At 42.9% G+C, this 20207-nt stretch overlaps 1 protein-coding gene across 7 annotated transcripts in view; it reads right to left on the minus strand.

Annotated features, from left to right (window-relative positions):
• Positions 1 to 540: 540 nt before the first annotated feature.
• The window catches only part of LNX2 (ligand of numb-protein X 2), an 80598-nt gene continuing 60931 nt past the window's right edge, over positions 541 to 20207 (minus strand). For all 7 annotated transcript variants that reach the window (XM_042939410.1, XM_042939039.1, XM_042939333.1 and 4 more), the window contains 6 exons: positions 18863 to 19231; positions 14936 to 15076; positions 11412 to 11589; positions 8123 to 8354; positions 4512 to 4670; positions 541 to 2695 (listed from right to left, as the gene is read on the minus strand). In XM_042939410.1, the coding sequence (XP_042795344.1) occupies positions 2560 to 2695; positions 4512 to 4670; positions 8123 to 8354; positions 11412 to 11589; positions 14936 to 15076; positions 18863 to 19231 (1215 nt within the window). In that variant the 3' untranslated portion in view covers positions 541 to 2559. The remainder of the gene's footprint in view (positions 2696 to 4511; positions 4671 to 8122; positions 8355 to 11411; positions 11590 to 14935; positions 15077 to 18862; positions 19232 to 20207) is intronic.

Below are 20207 nucleotides of genomic sequence, written 5' to 3' on the forward strand. Positions count from 1 at the left end.
CCCGAGGGGAAATTTCCGTCTTTTCTTTTTACGGTGTCGGTGAGAGAAGACGGAGGTTAGCTGAACCTCTTGCGGTGACCCCCTCACAGTGTATGTAAACCCAAACCATCATGCCGTATGCCTTCAACGTACACAGAGATGTATGTTCTTTCTCAATAAGACCGGAAAAAATGCATAGAAAAAGATGGGCAGGCAACCCACCAACAATAAAAGTTAAAAAAAATACTATATTCTCTATCAGCCTGTATATCCAAGGTATTATCATTTTGATACGTGGCCCAGTCGCTGTTCAGGGATTCAGTAGCCGCACGTACTGGGCAACACAGATCTGGAGATACCGTGTGGGCAAAATGTCCAACGATCAGCAGGGATCAATCAACGTGTTGTGCCTACAGGAGTAAGAATCAGAAGGTGGACTCGTAACTCTGAGGTTCGGAGCTCGGGGCGCGGTGACGGCAACAGGGGTGCCGTGAACACATACAAGGGACGCCATACGGAGTCACTATCTGCTGCTCCAGAAAAGAGACGATGTCACTGTCATGGAAAGGATGACTTTTATTTCCATCCTGGATGATTATCACACCATTATTTAAACACGTTTGAGAAATCCTGAAATAATTTAAACCGAAGGCACAGAACAAATCAAAATATTTGAACTATTTACGCTTAAAATGAGAAAATTCAAATATCTCAACAGTAACAATAAATTACGAACAAGTTTCCATCACCAAATGTCATTCTGACCAAAAGCCATCGTGTTTTGTAATCAAACCAAATTGGCTTCAGCCGAGGCCGAGATTTCCGTGATAAAAATAACGTTGAAAAAAAGTGCCTTCTTCCAAAATACTCATCATACCCCCCAGGTTCAAGGTAAGTATTTTATGTATAACAAAGTAGCCATTAGGATATTTGTTGATGGATGGTCGCTCCCCAAGAAATGATGCATTCTTACAAAATGTTTAAAAAAATAGCCAAGTAGGATATAAAATTCTATCTGGGGAGCAGGAAAAACAAACCCAACAAACAGACCTGTTCCATGTCGATTAGAGTATCAAAGCACGTCAATACCAAATTGCTTCAAAAGCCAATCATCACATAACAGTAATATACTGTATGGAGCAGTCCACTGTATCTTGGTTATATGTTGACCATACACAGTGTAGCTAAGGGGTTGAACAAATCGGTAGCAATTATTGTTGCCTTTTCTTATTTATCCAAAAGAGATCGGCTTAAAAAAATCACTAAAAAGCTACCAGGAATAACCAGGGACATGCTACAGCCACAATAAAGCCCTAGCAATGCAACTGCTAGCTTGAAGATCAAGTGGTCATGCTCATAATATACTGTAGTATTTTCGAAATACATTCTCTGATAAACAATACCATTTATTACGGAGGTCACTTGTAAATGAGCTCAGATTCTGAACTAGGTTCCTAAGTGAAACTTTTTTCAAGTATGCATAATATTAGCAAGGTAAAGATATTTCTTATCTTACTCGCTTCTCTATGGGTTCTTCCAAAGGACAACCACGTGGAGTGAAGGACGAACAAAACGGGCTGGTCGTAGTTTTCAGAAACATTTAGGAAAAACAAGAGATAGCCTAGTGATCAAGGACGGACTGAAAGATAATAAGCATCTAAAACCTACTATTTTCGATAAAAATCCAGGACTTTTCAGGCTTTTTCTTGAAATGGTTAAGTTCACGAGAAATAATGGGGGGAAAAAATAAGGGTTTCTAAAACACTCAAGGCTCGTCTCAGAATGAAATAAAGCTAGGGTACCTTCTACACTGAGTTGTGATATATGTGAATGCGTATTGAATAGCAATACGGTTTTATCTTTATCTACTTTAACTGCATCAATCACAGAAAGCATGTCCAGTCAAGACTGCTGACAAGGACAATACAAACGCTAGAAAATGAGTTTTAGCAAAACACGCTCCAAAATTTTCCTGCGTAACAAACCGTTCCTTTGGAGATGAATCTCGAATGCCTTTGCACTTCTTTAAGTAAGTGCTGCTTTTACCGTCTCCGGCACGGAACTGTAATTAACCTCCCAACCTCCTGTGTCCCTGGAAAACGTGATCTTTTATTATCTAGCATTCTAACTATTGGTACATTATTTTGGAGAAAGCTCTTTAGTAGCATCAGACTTCTGTCTTCATCATCTATGAGTACTAGGAGATTAAAGTAGAAGTAACATACGTCAGAAAAATCACTTTATAAACGGTAGGAAGTTTTGAAATGTTGGCACCGAAGGGAAAAAAATGGGGGAGGGGTACCATCCCCAGGGATCCGTTCGTGGCACCGTGGCGACAGCGCAGCAAATGCTACTGCCACTGGCTTCCCTGATCCCAGTCTTGGGGCACGTGGACCCAAGGAACTACCACCAGTCCTCCGATGCAGCTGGCCGGGTCACAGTTTGGGAAGACTTCATCGGTCATGTTAGGTCACATTCTGACGACGGAGGGTCTGAATTCTAAGCACAGGAACTTGTTACAAGGGCTAGTGAGCAAAGCCCAAACAAGGAAGGGGCCTGACTCGAAACCGATTTCGGAACCTACACCAGGCTGCCAGGCCAGCAGATAACTGTCAGAGTGACTTTGTTCCTCTGCTCCTTCAACATGGGAACTAGCGCAGAATGGCTCATGCCCACAGTCGACAGGCCGTTGACCGCCACGATCATATCTCCACATCTGGGCAAAGAGAAACAGAAATGGACCGTTAACTATTTTCATGGGATCAGAAAACGTTAGCCTGAGATTTCTTAAGCGTGAAATTCACAGCTTCGCGTAGCCATTCGCTGTCAACGGTGAGCGCATGTGATCTACCTTGCAAAACACCCGGGGCCGTTTTTCAGCCTAGATTGGCCTGCCCCTGCCAATCAAGGACACTTGTACGCCCACCGCTCCCGTAGCCGCTGGGTGGCTTTGAGGACGAGCAGAGTAATTTTCGCCTAAGCTTAAGCAAAATGTAATTCGGAGAATAAACGTGCTGCCCCGTTAAGAAATACTAACTAATGCACCCGAGGGGATGGCTTGTTATTTTAACTGTCCTCTTTCCTCATTCTTAGAGTGCATACGTCCCAGGGTTCAATCGCGTCGAGAGTAAGACGGACACCTCCTTTTCTTTCAGCTGCCGCCAGCTGCCGATGCTTACTGTCCTCTGACAGGGTCATCACAAATGGACGACAAATCCGAAGGCCTCTGTATCCCTTATGATTTTCCCTCTTTAGTCTGTAGCACCAACAGGCCAGCTTATTGTTAGCTACCTCAGTAGCAGGTGGAAAGTACACTTCTGAGACCCAGACTGGTGGAGTCACCTAGCGAAGAGGATGGTCAATTCACGTTGCCCCTCCTCCTTCCGCCTAAAATACGGATGTTCCCCCCATCTCTGTCAACACAAGCCTGATCAAGAGCATCCTGATCCTGACAACTTTTCGCCAGATCACGTGAATGGCACTTTCTCTCTGTGAGCCATGTGTGCACACCCTGTCTAGTATGTCACCACTTACTTTTTAAGAGCCCGCCCTCCCCTCAAAAACTAAGCACGACGAGCTTCGTTACCCGTCTCCTCTCAGTCCGTAGGATCTCTTGACGTAACCCCTCCTTCTTCTCCCAGCACCTGAGCTTTGAAAAAGGAAAGAGGCTGCACGAGGCCGGCTGAGGACTTCCAGAGGGTTCCCAGCCAAGGCCCTGGAGACACGGTCCTGGGCGCGAACCGCAGTCAACCGCTTCCAGCTGCTTGACTGTGGGCAAGATTCTTTCTCCTTCCAGCGCTTAAGTTATCTCGTGTATCAAACGGAAATAGCAACAACAACACTGACCTCCCGGGGTTGTTCAGAAGGTTCCATAATACCATCGCAAGCACTCAGCACTGTGCCCGGCACACGGTAAGCTATCATGCATTCATTCGTCAAATATTTACCGAGACCCTACTGTATACACGAGGCACTGTTGTCGCGGCCAGGAATACAACGATAGAGGCAACCGAGTCCCTCCCACCCCCCCTCACGGAGCTTGCATAAATATAATGTTAGGTGAACATAAGTGCTGTGGAGAAAAACAGAGTCATCTAATGACAGGACTGGACCTAAGGGGCAATGTGTGTAATGACTGTTCATTGCTAGCTGTCCTACCACAGTGTGTCTCATCAGATGACTCAGGTTTGGCTCCTGTCATTAGATTCGCATCACAGAGCTATCGGAGGCAAGACGGTAAAGCGACGCTTCAGTCTAGATCTGGTCTGGCCAACGGTTGCCGTAAAGGGCCAGTTAGTAAACAAATATCTTAGTCTTTGCGAACCACACGGTCTCTGTCCCAGTGACTCATCGCCGCCGCCGTGGCTCAGGGGCAACCACGGAGGACGCGCAAACCCGCGAACGCAGCCACGTCCCGCTAAAACTTTATTTACGACAACAGCCCACGGGCTGGGTTGGGAGTTGACCCCTGGTCACGATGGCGCCCATCTCAGTAAAGCTGAATTACATGATCAGACATAATGAAGACTCACTTTAATCTTCCATCATAATAAGCAGGGGTTCCCAAGACAATGGTTTTAATGAAGAAAGGCTGGTTGGTGTGGTTCTCTTCATAGCCACCAACGATACTAAAGCCCCAGCTTCCCAAGTAGCTTCTTCGTAAAACTATGTCATGGCAGCTGTGAAGGGCGCTGTAATAAACAGAAAGATCAGGAAAAAATTAACGTGGAGGCTTTTATGCCCTGCTCACCTCTGCTGCAACTAACTCCACAGCATGTTATGCTGTCACTGCCTGGGAAGTAAGACGGGCTGCTTTATTTCCTTCCGGATACGTTATGCCGACAACCCGTTTTCTAGCGAGTCCTAGGTGGACTGGAGTTTCTCCCACTTTTCTCGGTCTTCTTTTCCCAGGTGAAGATACCAGACCTGCCCACACACACAAGCACGCAGGCGTGCACGCACAAACACACCTGGTTACAAGTGGCACCGTAGACATTTGTGTAAAATGGTTCTGTGCCTGTATTTGCTCACTGCACTGTCAACAACGTCCTCGGTGCTGACATCCATTTGTACCCACACAATGTGTCTACAAAAAAGTGGTACAGAAGCGGTCTGGTACCCCTGATCTCGGCACTCAAATGAAAGAAGTGAGCATTGTGTGAGTTCCCCAAAAAGACAGAAAACGTTCTTTTTAATCTATGTGAAGAGTTATTTGTTGTTCTTTCCTCCTTCACTTAAGATGCATTTTAAGGGAGGCTCTGAAAAAATAGGGAACTCAAAATAGGGAAAAAAAACAACAAAAAACATCTCCCGCCAGCCCCCACCTTTTTTTTTTTTTTTTTTTTTTAAACCAGGGACCCTGAGATGCTCCAGACCGTCTGTCTGGAGGATAGGGCACTTCAGAGTTCTATGGATCTGGGAACAAGCAGTGAATAAAAACGTAAAAGTAGAAAAAAACTCCACCTAAATGACACAGAAAAAAAATCTCTCTTTAAGAAACAAATATCTTGGGGCGCCTGGGCAGCTCAGTCGGTAAAGCGTCTGACTTCAGCTCAGGTCACGATCTCCCGGTTTGAGTTTGACTCCCGCATCGGGCTCAGAACCTGGGGCCTGCTTCGGATTCTGTCTCCCTCTCGCTCTCTGTCCCTCCCCCGCTCACACTCTGTCTCTCGCTCCCTCTCAGAAATAAATGAACGTTAAAAAAAAAATTAAACAAACAAAAAAAAAGTATCTTTCCTTTTTAGATAAAATTGAATATAAAGTCCTCTAAGGCAAGGCTTCCTGTTTTTAATCTATTAAAAACAGTTCTTAATAAAGCCAATTCTGCATGTGATATATGAAATGCAAGAACTTTTAATCTGGTCTAGTTTCTTAGCTCACCAATAAGAAAGGGCTTTTAAAAAGGCTTCTAAGATACAGCAGGGTCCCCATGCATTGGCCTGGTAGCCTAAGGGGAACGTAGGTCACTTTCATTATTCTGAATCTCCCGCAAAAAAATGATGACAACAACACAAAACAAATCGTTCTGTCTGGTGTGCAGATGTCCGGGGCACTCCTAGCACATTGCAGTGGGGGAGCCTCCCTTGTCAGAAGCAGAGCGCTTAAAGGGGCCTCCCGCACCCAGAGTAGTGGCCCTTCTGCCACGTGCTTGGGAGTACAGGTTTGCGCACAACAGAGACCCCCCAAGACTCTGCAGAATAGTGACCTCCTCCTGACAGGTAACTCTTTTGATACAGGTGGACCCCAAAACAGACTTTATCGTGCTGTGTATTTTTCACCTGAAATTTCCATTACTCTTCGTGGTACCCCGGAAGATGCTCGGAACACAACGGGGGAAGTGCGGACCCCAGAACTAGGCCGGGGAAGCAGGTAAGGAAAACGGAGAGGAGCACCAGGGCAGTGCGAGTGGCTCTCCGGCGCAGTGCGGGTCTCCGCCTGTCCACCCGCAGTGGTGTGGACCAGCTCGGCCACCGCACAGCAGGAGAAGACACCTGCTCACCCACTGGTGCGTGAAGGGGCCTTCCCGACTTGCTAGGTCCAAAGTGACAGGGCTGAGTATTTAGCAAGATAAGCGAGCTGAAACCTCACAATTTAGCGTGTCTTCGGCAACCATTCCAACTGACCCCTACAGGCCCCTGAGACGTGAATTCTATTGGTTGTAGGCCTTTTTAGTCTTTTTCAACCAAGAGGACAAGTCGGGAAGTTAGGTTACCGATGAATTCCAACCATCCTTGTGCTTTCTGGTGTCACGTGAAAGTACGTTTTTTTAAATAAATCATACAGCACTATACAAATGCTAGTTATTAAAAATTAAATCCACACGGTGCTAGACGGCTCAGAAACTGGCGTTCTTATTGTTTATTTTTATTGTAAAAAAGCAGTCATTTTCATACTTGGCTCAGAGTCCAAATATTTCATCACAGTTCAGTTTTGGGATTCTTCTATATATTAGGAATCTAAAGTGATCTGGAAACAAAGACAGTAATACGCATTCTCCCTATCTCAGTACCCAATTAAACGAGCATCATCAGGGGGCTGCAAATGCTTTCGTGACCAGACACGGACCCCCTGCAGCATGCCCTGATGGCGACAATCAGGAAGCAGCGAACTCTTCACTGAGGTGGCGAGGCACGCCTACTCTTGAACCCCAACAGTGTGGCTTAAAGACTCTCACGTCCAGCAAAAACGGAGTTTTACACCTGGCCTTTTTAGGGAGCGAAAAGGATTAAGAGAGGGATTTCAGAAAAGCTTCTGGAATAGGGAAAGGCCCCACACTTTGACCTGGTTTTTCTGGTGAAAAATGCACACGAAGTCTAAGCATGTATCAGAATGCATGGTGGGAAATGACCGCTTTTCTAAAGCAAGAGGCTGAACATCCAAATCTCATGGCTGGTCCACTTACGAACCTTAGTAGGAATGGACAGATGGCTTTATTCATTTTTTTAAAAAATTTTTATTTACTTTGAGAGGAAGAAAGAGAAAGAGGGAGAGCGTGTGCATAAGCAGGGGAGAGGCAGAGAGAGGGAGAGAGAGAATCCCAAGCAGGCTCCATGCTGTCCGTGCACAGCCTGACATGGGGCTTGATCCCATGAAGCACGAGATCATGACCTGGGCTGACATCAAGAGTCAGACACTCAGCCAACTGAGCCACCCAGGTGCCCCTATTCATTTTTATTTGTATGTATGTATGTATGTATGTATTTATGTTTATTTATTTTTGAAAAAGAAAGAGACAGAGGACAAGGGGGAGGGGCAGAGAGAGAGGGAATACACAGAATCCCAAGCAGGCTCCAGGCTCTGAGTTGTCAGCACAGAGCCCAAGGCACGGCTCAAACTCATGAACCATGAGATCATGACCTGAGCCGAAACCAAGAGTCAGACCCATAACCAACTGAGCCTCCCAGATGCACCTATTATTTTTATAAATAGATACATTAAGTCTTTTTAGCCTAGTTCTTATTATTAAATTTACCTCTTAGAATATAATAACCTGAGAAAAATTACCATTTTCTGTTGTAACTTGATTTGCTATTGCAAATCGGACTAAAACCTTTTCGTTCCCTGGATGAGTGAATTTATGGTGTTACACACTGACAGTGGCTGTAAGTATGATTACTCCGTAAGGGTCAAAAGCGGTCAGTACCTTGGAAGCCCAAGCCACATGACCCATGACGGGGACCAATTGGCGTCATACTCATTCTCGCTGAAGGTGCTCAGCTGCTCTTCCGTGGTCTGGGTTGCCTCCTCAACAACCTGGACCTCAAGCGCTTTCAGGACAACAGCAGAGGACGCGGCACTGGCTTTCAGCATGGCCACAGCCTCACTGTGACTTAGATTGGTCAGATCAATGCCGTTGATATTCAGCAATATATCGCCTGTTCAAATGAAGAAACAAGAAAAATGAGACAAGCCAGTGAGTGACTATCTTCCTGTACATCCTGTTATTTGTAAATTAATCAACAAAGGGTGGTTCCAATAACTCACATGAGGTAAAAGACCATTTTCTTACTTCTCTGTAATTTTTCTGATCCTGAAGAAAAATCCAATTCATGGAGAACATTCCAGAACAACGCAAAACTTTAAGATAGTGTCATAATACGTAGGAAAAGGTGTGGCTCGAGGCACTGTGATTCAACTGGAGGTCCAAATCATTAGACTTAGTTTTGCCAGGTACAGGCCCTGGGCACATTTATTTCTCTTCTTTGAGCTTTAGTGACTTCTATAGTTCTTTTCTATTAGAAAATTATTTGATCCTTTGCTCTTAGAAATGAATTTTTAATATATTCTATTTTACAGTTACACTGTTTTATACATAAAGATAGCCCTACAACGTTTGTTTAGTGTGCTCATATCAGAATACGTAAAGAGAAGATATCTTTGGGCCTACACAAAGAAACGAAACTTGTGATTTGAACATCTTCTCTTGCTTGAGGAATAAAAAAAAAAAGTGTCTGTTGCCTTGCCATAATATAATAAAAAAAGGGTAATGAGGATTACATAAAAAGGTTAGGAAGGAAAAGATTAGTTTTGTAGGTACCAAGAAAGCCTATGGAAAATCCTCCTCTCCCAATTCATCATTTATTTTTCAGATTATTAAAGCAAACATTCTTACTGTAGAAAACTTAGAAAACATGAAATAAACAGAAGGAAATAAAATTACCTCAAATTCCATAATTGGGCAAATAACATTTTTTAAAAAACAATAGCAGCCTTATTAACGTGTAATTCACATACCACTCATTTCACTCATTTTCAAGTACGCAATTTTATGGTTCTTAGCATAATCACATTGTTGTGTAACCAGCACACATTATTTTTGGACCCCTCCCCTGAGAACCCTGTATTCATGAGCAATCATTTCCCTCTCCAGTTCTGAGCAACCACTAATCTATTTTGTGTCTCTATAGATTTGCCTGTTCTGGAAATTTCCTACAAATGCAACCACACGTAGTCTTTTGTGACTGGCTTCTTTCACTTAGCGTAACGTTTTCAAGGTTCATCCATATAGGAGCTTGTGTCAATACTACATTCCTTTTTATGGCCAAATAACATCCATTGCAATGGATGTACCACATTCTGTTGATCCATCCATCAGCTGGTGTTCACTTGGGTGTTTCTAGTTTTTGACCATTATGAAAAATCCTGCCATGAACCTTTATGTACAAATTTCTGTGGGGGAACGTATGTTTTCATCTCTCCAGGAATGGAACTGCTGGGTCAGGAGGTACCCCTGTTTTTAACTTTGAGGTGCTGCTAAACTGTTTTCCAAAACATTCCCACTGGCAACGTCTGAGAGTTTCAATTTCTCCACATCTTTGCCAATATTTGTTACTGTCTTTTTTATTCTATTCATCCTACTGGGTAGGGAGTGGTTTTGATGTGCATTTTCCTAACGTCAACTGACATGGAGTATCCTTTCATGGGATTTATGGCTGTTTGTGTATCTTTTTTGGAGAAATGTCTATTCAGATCCTTTGCTCATTTAAATTTTTTTTTTTTTTCAACGTTTTTTATTTATTTTTTTGGGGACAGAGAGAGACAGACAGAGCATGAACGGGGGAGGGGCAGAGAGAGGGAGACACAGAATCGGAAACAGGCTCCAGGCTCTGAGCGATCAGCCCAGAGCCTGACGCGGGGCTCGAACTCACGGACCGCGAGATCGTGACCTGGCTGAAGTCGGATGCTTAACCGACTGCGCCACCCAGGCGCCCCCTTTTGCTCATTTAAAAACGGGGTTATGTGTCTTTTTTATTATTGAATTGTAAGAGTTCTTTATGTCCTCCAGATAGGAGTCTGTGGTCACATACATGATTTGCAAATATATTCTTCCATCCTGTGCATTTCACCTTTACTATCTTTTTGCTTTCTTGGCGGCATCCTTGGCAGCATAACAATTTGTAATTTTGATGAAATCCAGTTATCTATTTTTGGGGGGGGATTTACAAAAATTTTTTTTATGTGTATTTATTTTTGAGAGACAGAGAGATAGACTGTGAGTGGGGGAGGGCCAGAGAGAGAGGGAGACACAGAATCCGAAGCAGGCTCCAGGCTCTGAACTGTCAGCACAGAGCCTGACACGGGGCTTGAATTCACGAACCACGAGGTCATGACCTGAGCCGAAGTTGGATGTTTAACCGATTGAGCCACCGGGCGCCCCCCAGTTTATCTATTTTTATTATGTTGCTTGTGTTTTGGTGTCCTATCTGAGAAAACCACTGACTAATCCATTACTTAATCCAAGGTCAAGAAGATTCATGCTTGTGTCTTCTTCTAAAAAGTCTTAGTTCTTACTTTCAGGTTTTAGATCCACTATAAGTTAATTTTCATGTATGGTGTGAGGTAGGGATCCAACTTCATTCTTGGAAAAATAGCTATTAAGACTCACTTTCCCAAATGAACAAACCAAGTGTATGAAGAATGCTATTTTTACCACCACCATCCCTACCTCTATAAATTATATGGTACTGATGAAAGGTGGGGTACGGAGTGTGAAATTATAAATGAATTAATCCCTAAAACTATGTCTTTTTATTAAGAATGTCTCCCACTTCACCTCTTCTGTGAGACCCCTCCCACATGGGTATTTTACTACATAAACAATATTTGTTATTTTAGTGAGACAGTCCTTCAGAGGATCCAATCTGCCATCATGTGAGAAGTGTTCAATCTTTCAGAGGGTCTTTTCCAACATAAAATAATCCAACTGAGTTAACTGTTGGAAAATAATGGAAACATCATCAAACTTCAGCAAATTTCCTTCACATTAGGCATTTTCTAACCTTATAATAAGAGAGGCTTTATATGGAAGGGACATTTTAAAGGATTCAAAGAAGTCATGTTTAATGGAAAATATCATAGATATGTGTTATTTTTTAAAACACGTGTTGAATTCAGGGAGAAGATGTAGTGTAACTGTTCAGACCCTCTCTCACCTCTCTTGATTCGGCCATCACGTGCAAGGCAGCCATGAGGTGGCACACTGGTCACAAAGATGGGCAGTTCGCCACTCTTACTTCCTCTGCCTCCAGCTACTGTCATCCCAAGGGACTCGTGGGGTTCCTTCTTTACAGTGATGTGTTTTTCTTGGCATGTAACACACTGGGCAAGATCCTAAAACACGAGAAAAATTTACTGGATAATAAAATAATATATAGCTGAAGAAAAGACAGCATAAACTAAAGGAAAAAATACTGTGGCAATTATAAAGTCTTTTTTAAAATCACCTGCTATAGAAGTAACACACAGTTCTTCATGGTATAAACACTACAGTGAACACTGGGGATCACAAGGTCAAACTTTGGACTGCTGTATTTTCATCCGACTATTTATGGGACAGAAAACACTCAGGACTGTGACATACGGAAGTCAAAGTAAAATAAACACATCATTTGTATAATTATCTTGGCCTCCAAGATATGATCAATTCCATAAAAGTAAATAATGCGTTGGAGTTTTAAGATTCTGAAGACAAGCCAATGAATTTTATTTCCATCTCTCTCCTGTATTCTTTGAAGGAAAAGTAGAGTAGTACAAAAGTAAAGTGTGGGCTTCATTAATTGCCAGAAATAAGCCACAGACCTATCTTCTGATTCTTACTCATAGGATTATGAAAATGCTCAATCAGGAAGCAGGTGCAAATTGATGTTCAAAACCTTCATGAAAAGCTAAAAGGATATGAAATAACTGAATTTTTTGAAAAAGTTAATAAAGAGAAATAAATTCCCAGCAAACTGTGTTCTCAGGAAAAAGCAATTTTTACTGACATTTATTACTGCTACTTATGAGTGAGTCACTCCTAGAAGAAAGGGAGAATTTAAAACATGACTTTTCTTTTGAATTAGAACTCAATAAAAAACAAGGTGTACGTATGCAACATTAATATTAAAATAGCAATAGTAACCAACACCTATTGAAGATTTACTGTGGGTAAAGCTAATGGCGTTACACGCATTATTTTATTTTAATCTTCACAATGATCTGGAACATGAATACTATTGTTGGCCCCATTTTACAGATGAGGGAACAACCTTAGAGAGGTCAGGTAACTTGCCCCAAATTATACAGCTGTAAGTGGCCACACCGGGATTTGAACTGATGCAAGCACATGTATATTGATTATATGCACCCACGCTACAAGGGTACTATACTATCAAGTGTAATAATGGAAACTAATGTTTCAAAAGATTCCTAACACTTATCAACTATAGGAGAAATTGTAATAATAAGATAAGTGTTAACATGACTAACAATATCAATGAGAGAACGGTATGAATTATATTTATAGAACTGTAACGTTTCTGTAGAGCTGACAGGTGCGTATTTGTTAATCAAGCCCTGGGTTCCGGGTCCATCTGTTCTTCTCTGGTCCTGGAATCCACTCTTGAAATTTCAAATTTTTTTTTTTTTTAAATCTTTATTCACTGTTGAGAGAGACAGCATGAGCAGGGGAGGGGCAGAGAGGGAGGCACCGAATCCGAAGCAGGCTCCAGGTTCCGAGCTGTCGGCACAGAGCCCGATGCAGGGCTCGAACCCACGAGTCGCGAGATCATGACCTGAGCCGAAGTTGGACGCTCAACCAACTGAGCCACCCAGGCGCCCCTTGAAATTTTATTAAGGGAACTACTTGAAGTAACAGCCGAGCGTTCCTAGAAAATTTTGACCTTGTGGGAAACCTGTAAATGCCTCATGGCGGTATCCTACCATATGAAATCTATGTCAGCATCTTCAAACCTGGGCAAGAGCCAGTTTATTAGGAAGACAACCCAGATAAAGTCAGCCTTGAGTGTATTTATGTGAGAAGTTCCGGCCGTCAGATATTTAATCAATTAAAGGTGGTTGTTTTATTCCTCTTTGTGGCTGAGATGCATGCATTTTAGGCAAACTTCCCAGATTATATTGGTATGCTTCATGAAACTGCGAAGGGCTTGGCACCACATGAATGTTTATTCAAGCAGCTATGTAGACTCGTGTGCACTTTAATTTTTCACAACAATTATTCTCTGAACAGGTTGTTCTGGTGAATTTCCGTCTGTGTCCCTAGGACACCTTTATTTTTCTAAATCAGGATTTGACATCACAAATGCTGCGCATTAGTAGTAAATTGTTAAATTAATGCTTAAGAGGTATTTCATGTGGTTGTTCCCACCAATCAGGTTTGTAGAGGACCTAGAATAAGAATTAATTCAGCATTACTATGAAAAACACAGCCACATAAAATTAAAGAATAAGAATTAGTAGAGTTAAGAGGAAAAAATATATAAATATATATATAATTTGTAAAGCAAGGATCGGCTATATGAACACTTCCTTTTCAAATTCCTATTTGAAACAGTAACTCCTTTTCATAGCCATCATTGTGAGAGCAAAGCTATAGGTTTCCTGTGCACATTTCATTTTCTGTTCAGAAATGAGAACAAGTCTGTGGTTATAATTTCTTATAGGTATTAACTGAACCAAAGACAAGTCTGTACTTCAGCTCAGAGAACCAGATAAACCTGATGGGCCAAAAATACTCGTGCCTTTAAGCGATGCTTTCTTGGGGCGCCTGTGACATTCCAGAGGTACTCTCTCAAGTCGTACTTCCATTAAGGAGCCACTTTAAGCTAACTCTGAGCTTCCAAGGTCACTCGCCTTAAGTAAAATTAAACTGCTTCACTCAATAAAAACTTATTTATTGGTCCGCTTAAAAACTATAGGAAGTTTCCTATATGCTATTTCGCACAGTTTGCAAAACATCATTGTTTTAAAAATCCTGGCCTACTGGAAGCTGGGTTCAAATGAAAGATCAAACGAGGTAAATAAAACTGAGAATGCGGTAAAGTACCACTGTTTTATGCCTACAACTAAGGTGGGACAGTCTCCAAATTCTTCAGCACAGATAAATGACCTAGGAGTATTATAAACCCAGTGAAATATTAAAGAAGAAGCAAAAAGCTCAACATATGGAAATTTAAAATGATTTAGGGAAGTATTCCTGTAAGCTATAACATAAAAAGAAATGTACTATGCACGTGGCTATCAGAATGTACGATTTACGTTTAATACTCACAGACCCAGTTCTGTTGTAGACAACCTGCCCAATGGCTAAGTATAGACTTGTCAATCATTGTCTTCATTATGCTTTTTCAATCACATAACCGACTGTTACATTTAAATGAGCAAACCAAGACGGATCCCACTTTCAAGCAGGAGCAAACAAATACAGGTTTTTCTAGAAGATCAAACACTTCTCATCAGTCACCTGGCAGAAGGACCTTCTTACTAAGAAACCATCCCTACTGCCTGAGGAACTGAGACTACAGAGTGACTCTCAAGGTAGCCAAACACACACTTCACATCCCAAACATCTGTATTCGCCGTTCCCAACAGAATAACAGCCCTCATTTAGAGCTTACCAGATGGCAACCATGATCCTCTGAGGGGAGGTGAATGAAAACACACAAACACAACGCCTCACCTTATGTGAGCTGGGTCTGTTGTGGTACAGCGGCTGTGCGTGATGCTGGCTGCTACTCTGAGCTCCTGCGTCTCGAACAGGATTACCAGGCTGGGATTTCCCTGGTCTAGCAATTGTTAAATCCACCCTCTCTCCACTAGCCTGGAGAAAACACACATACACAACCACCAGTCATTAATGATGCTTCTCATTTAAAAAATTGAAGGCAGTGTAATTTTCAATACACTCATCATCACTGTGCCGGAGCCTCGCCTGAGTGGTGACTGCAGGCACCTGCTGGTGGGGAGGAAGGGAATTCGTCTCAGGAACCAGTATTTTAAACCTTCTGCAGTTAAAACGCCCACATGCAGACCTCTTGGGCAGGCCCTCCCCGACCCTGGAAATACCAAGGAAATAAGCAAGGCAAAGCAGGCAAGCTGCCCATGTTCTGATCTCCCCGTGATTTCTTGAAGGGTAACCCCTTCAAGATTGGCCTTGGCATTGAGAGGGAGAGCGCAAAGGAAAGAAAAGAAAAGAAAAGAAAAGAAAGGAAAAGAAAAGAAAAGGAAGAGCTGATTCAAAACTGAATCAGAAGGCAGGTGACTTTTGAAATAAATTCCAGGGTGGCTACTTTGAGAGTAATAACCAATGGAACTATGCACAGCTTTGTCTCTGCTTGCTACATTTTTGAGTCAAAAATAGGACATCAGCTCAAACAGTTCTGAAAAGAGTAACAAAGGTCCCGTAAAACAAGATTAGTATTTACATACACTGGATACTGTATTATTCATAGTATTTATAGTATTTATATACATCGTATACTGTGTCACACATATAGGTCACACAGATATATATGTCACACACGTACACACACACATACATTTAAATGTTACATTCAATTACTTTAGAGGTTCATGACTATCACCTTGAATTTAGAGGTCCATTATTTATATTTATATATGCGTATTTCAAACACAGATTCACATCTATTATATTTGTTAAAGCTATTTTTATCTTTGCTTTTAAACGTACAGGCCTGAGCTATGTGATGCTGATTCTTGGTCATGACCACAAGTTCCCAAGTTCACTATTATTCCCATGGGGAAATCTGACAGCCTGCTTTCAAGGGGCTGCGGTGGAAAGCAGGGCCCTCCCCCATCATTATAGTCAGCAATGTTAACAAGTCACTCCATTTTCAGTTATTAAATTGGGAAAATGAGTGATAACCAATTTTAAGGCCCTACTACAAATCATTTGCTTATTCAAGCATCTCAGTAAACTAAATAGTTTCAGAGGAGTTCTTCAAAAGAACCGAAAGAACAACACTTCACAGGGGGCCAGAGTCTGGGGGCTGGATCTACAGGATAAATGCCAAAGTAGAATGTTTAGAATCCTGATATTTAAGATTCTGACACTTCAGGTGTGACGAGTGAAAAGCCCCTTTGTGATTTCATTTCAACGTACAGAATTGTTTTCTTTACTGTGTAACACTTGCAACCACCGAACACAATCGGTATTTCACCTTTACTGGAAAACGCAAACCCACTAACAGAAACAAATCCTTGATCTTTCTTGATTGCTTGAAAGACAACTCTGGGCGTGTGATGGAAGTGGACATACAGGCTTTAAACGATGGACCAACATTTAGGTTTAGGCTACTTTTAAATACACTGCACACCTAATACCTCAGGGTTTCAAACACAGCAAAAGAATTCTGTTAAAGTCAAGATTTTTAAAAATGCAGGATCTCAAAATGACAATACCTATAATTCACAAATAAGTGGCATGCCTTGTGGCTAGGAGTATGTATTGGGGAAGTTTAGCAAAATCTCTTAAACTTGAAAACAAAAAAAGTCAAAGTCTTTCAATGGGAATGATTAAATACGTTTTAGTAGGACATGCCTACTACCCAGCTATGTGATGATGAGTCTATTTTCAGGGTAAGAAGTCTACAACCTACTGTGGACATCAAGGGTGGCAAACTCAGAATTTGCAAGATGAGCACATAGGTTAAGTATCTATGTAAAATGTCCCTATTGATCCGTGGACGCACACATAAAAATGTTTGGAATGATCTTCTCTAAAATATTAATGTTGCTATCTAGGGGTCTTCAGATTGAATGTGATTTTAACTTCCTTCTTTATTTTCCGTATTTTGTCTTCATTAGTCTCCTTCTTAGACATGGAGCACATGCTAGTCTCATAATCGAAAACAGTAAGATTTATCAGTTTTTTCATAAAGAAACAACTTGAGCAACTTCAGTTTTCTACGGTTTGAGGAGAATTATGGTGCAAAATACGACACAACTATCTATGTGGATTATAAAACTCCAGATATCATATGTCACCAGGAAAAATTTCAAATGTCTTTTCTACCCGTGCACCTATTTTTCTCACGTTTTGGTTAGAAATTTCGTGAGGCCCACCTACTTAGGCATTAGGACATTTGCCGGAAATATACAGTCGTCCCAGCTCCTTCCATCTTGTGGACCTGACTTCTCACTTCATAAAAGCCCACGCGATTCTCCTGTTTCCTTTAACAAGCCCCATGAGTGTGTGAACCACCTTCTTCTTCTCCCCTCTCCCTGCCAGCAGTCCCTCCCCTGCCCCCCCGGAGAACTCGTGCTCACCGGTGCACCAGCTGGATGGCACCCACAGGGGAAGGTACCACTGCTGCCTCTGATTGGATGACATTTTAAGGGATCCAATTTTTTTTAAACTTCAAGTCTGTGACGGAAGACCCATTCCCAAATCTCCCTCCTACTGCAGTATTTTGGTTCCTGTGCGTGTGTGTTCTTGACGTGACACTGAACCAAACATTTGTGAAAAGGAGTAAATTACATGGGATTGAAACTTGGGTGTTCTTACACAGGAGCTTAAATTGTCATTGTCACTTGCTTCTGTGTACTGTACGCATTTCTCAGTGACTATCAACCCGCTTTAATTCCTGATGCCCGATCATATTAATGCTTGGCTTCCCGTATGTAAGAGGGTTTTCTGGTGCTCACTTAAAAAAAATCAACAACAACAACACATTTTTGTGTCACCCTTATCACTGCAGGGGAGACCCACATCGTCAGATGCTATGGCAGCTTGTAGAACCGGAAGATCTGCTCTGGATGACTTTCTACTTTATAGGTCTTAATGCTCTTATTGAAAATGTGTTTTTTCTCTAATAATAACTATCTTTACTTACTTCACAGAGATACTGTGAGAACACAAGTGATGATGTGTTTGAAATGCTTTGAATTCCTTTAAAAAAAGGGCACTATAGAGATGAGTTATTCTTTTTGTTTTTTAATGTTTATTTATTTTTGAGGCGGGGGGGAGGGAGGCGAGGAGGGGCTGAGAGAGAGGGGGACACAGGATCCGAGGCAGGCTCCAGGCTCCGAGCTGTCAGCACAGAGCCCGACGTGGGGCTCAAACCCACGAACCCTGAGATTACGACCTGCGCCAAAATCGGATGCTTAACTGACCGAGCCACCCCGACGCCCCTGGATTAGAGTTACTCTTAATAAAAAAAGTATTTTCCCCCCATTTGTATGGAGCCTGAAGCACAGAGGGGGAGTGCGGAGAGCATGTAAGTCACACTTGGAATCACAGCTCCTTCCGGCTTTACTTTTCTCACCCGTTAAATGTGCACAGCTTCATCTGTCGTGTCTGGGACTGGGGGGAGCCCAGGGAGCAGATGAGAAACCCATGTGAAGCTGTAGAGCCTTCACTCTATAAAGAGCCAGGCTACATGTTCGCAGGGATATAGTTTTCTAGAAAGGACTCTATCGGTAAGGAAGTTCAACTAGTGTGCGTTTTGCGTTTTGAAGGATTTAGGGAGCCGTGCCTGATTTCCCCATGAAGCATCAAATATCCCCTGGATTCTCATGCTATGAAAACAAACACTGACATAAGGTAATCAGGGCCCAACAACCGGGATGACCGTCCGGCGTGTACCTGAATGATCTGGGCGGCAAGCTCGGGGGTCCCGTGCTTCAGGTCATGTCCGTTGATGGCAAGCACTCGGTCGCTGCTGCTCAGCCTTCCGTCCTGCGCGGCCAGCCCCCCCTCCAACAGGTCGAGAATAAACACGCCCGGCTCATCCGTCCTTCGCACGAGTTTAATGCCGAGCTGCTCACCAGAGTCCCGTTTGTGAAGGACCACGGGGAAGACCTCTTCCCGCGGAGAGCTACCGTCAGAGTGGCCGTGTGTTCGGTTCCCGAAGCGCCTCTCCCGCAGCACGGTGAGTTGCAGGGTGCTGCAGGGCTGGGAGAGGACGGCTCTGGCATAGTTGTGGGATACATTGCTGATGTTACAGTTGTTGACCTGGAAGAAAGAATTGGGACCAAAGCGTGACGATCTTTTCTCAACTTGTAGGAATGTTCACATACTGCTTCCCAAAGAAACTAACATTGCGAAAGTGATATACAGTCACTGTTCACAAAGAAAGGCACCCCCAAGATGTTTTAAAATACAGTTCCTGGGGCGTGTGGGTGGCTCAGTCAGGTAAGCGTCCGACTCTTGATTGGCTCAGGTCACGATCTCACGGTGTGTGAGTTCCAGCCCCTCGTCGGGCTCTGTGCTGACAGCCTGGAGCCTGCTTGGGATTCTCTGTCTCCCCCTCTCTCAAAAATACATAAACATTAAAAAAATATACACGGTTCCTAAACTTAACTTACAATGACTAGCACCAAGTAGAGAAGAGTAGTTGGGAACACGGGCTTCAATGACAGTCTTGAATTAGAGTCCTCGGTCCTGTCATGTACAAGCCGAATGTCACCAGGGAAATTACAGAACTTCTGTGAGTGTGTTTCCTCTCCCGTGAGATGTGTTCACTATCTCCTTCACACTTCAGAGATCAGGAGGGCAATGTGCGGACAGCAGCAGCATAAGGCAAGTGCTAATGAAATAATACTAGCTCTAATGGGACAGAAATTGAAGTTTTACTGGATTGAATTTGCTTTTCCAAATGAAACACACGTAAGCTACAAAAACGAAACCGAGCGTTATTTTAAGGAAAGTGACACATTCCAGGGTCACAATCCTATTCCGGATCAGTGATTTCTATCTTGTTTTATTTTTTTTAAAGCTTTTTATTTATTTTTGAGAGAGACAGAGCATTAGTGTGGGAGGGCAGAGAGAGAGGGAGACACAGAACTGGAAGCAGGCTCCAGGCTCTGAGCCGTCAGCACAGAGCCCGACGCGGGGCTCGAACTCACGGATCGCGAGACCATGACCTGAGCCAAAGTCGGAAGCTCAACTGACTGAACCACCCAGGCGCCCCCCGCCCCCTCTTTTTAAA

Source organism: Panthera leo, chromosome A1 (assembly GCF_018350215.1).
Source record: "Panthera leo isolate Ple1 chromosome A1, P.leo_Ple1_pat1.1, whole genome shotgun sequence".
NCBI lineage: Eukaryota > Metazoa > Chordata > Mammalia > Carnivora > Felidae > Panthera > Panthera leo.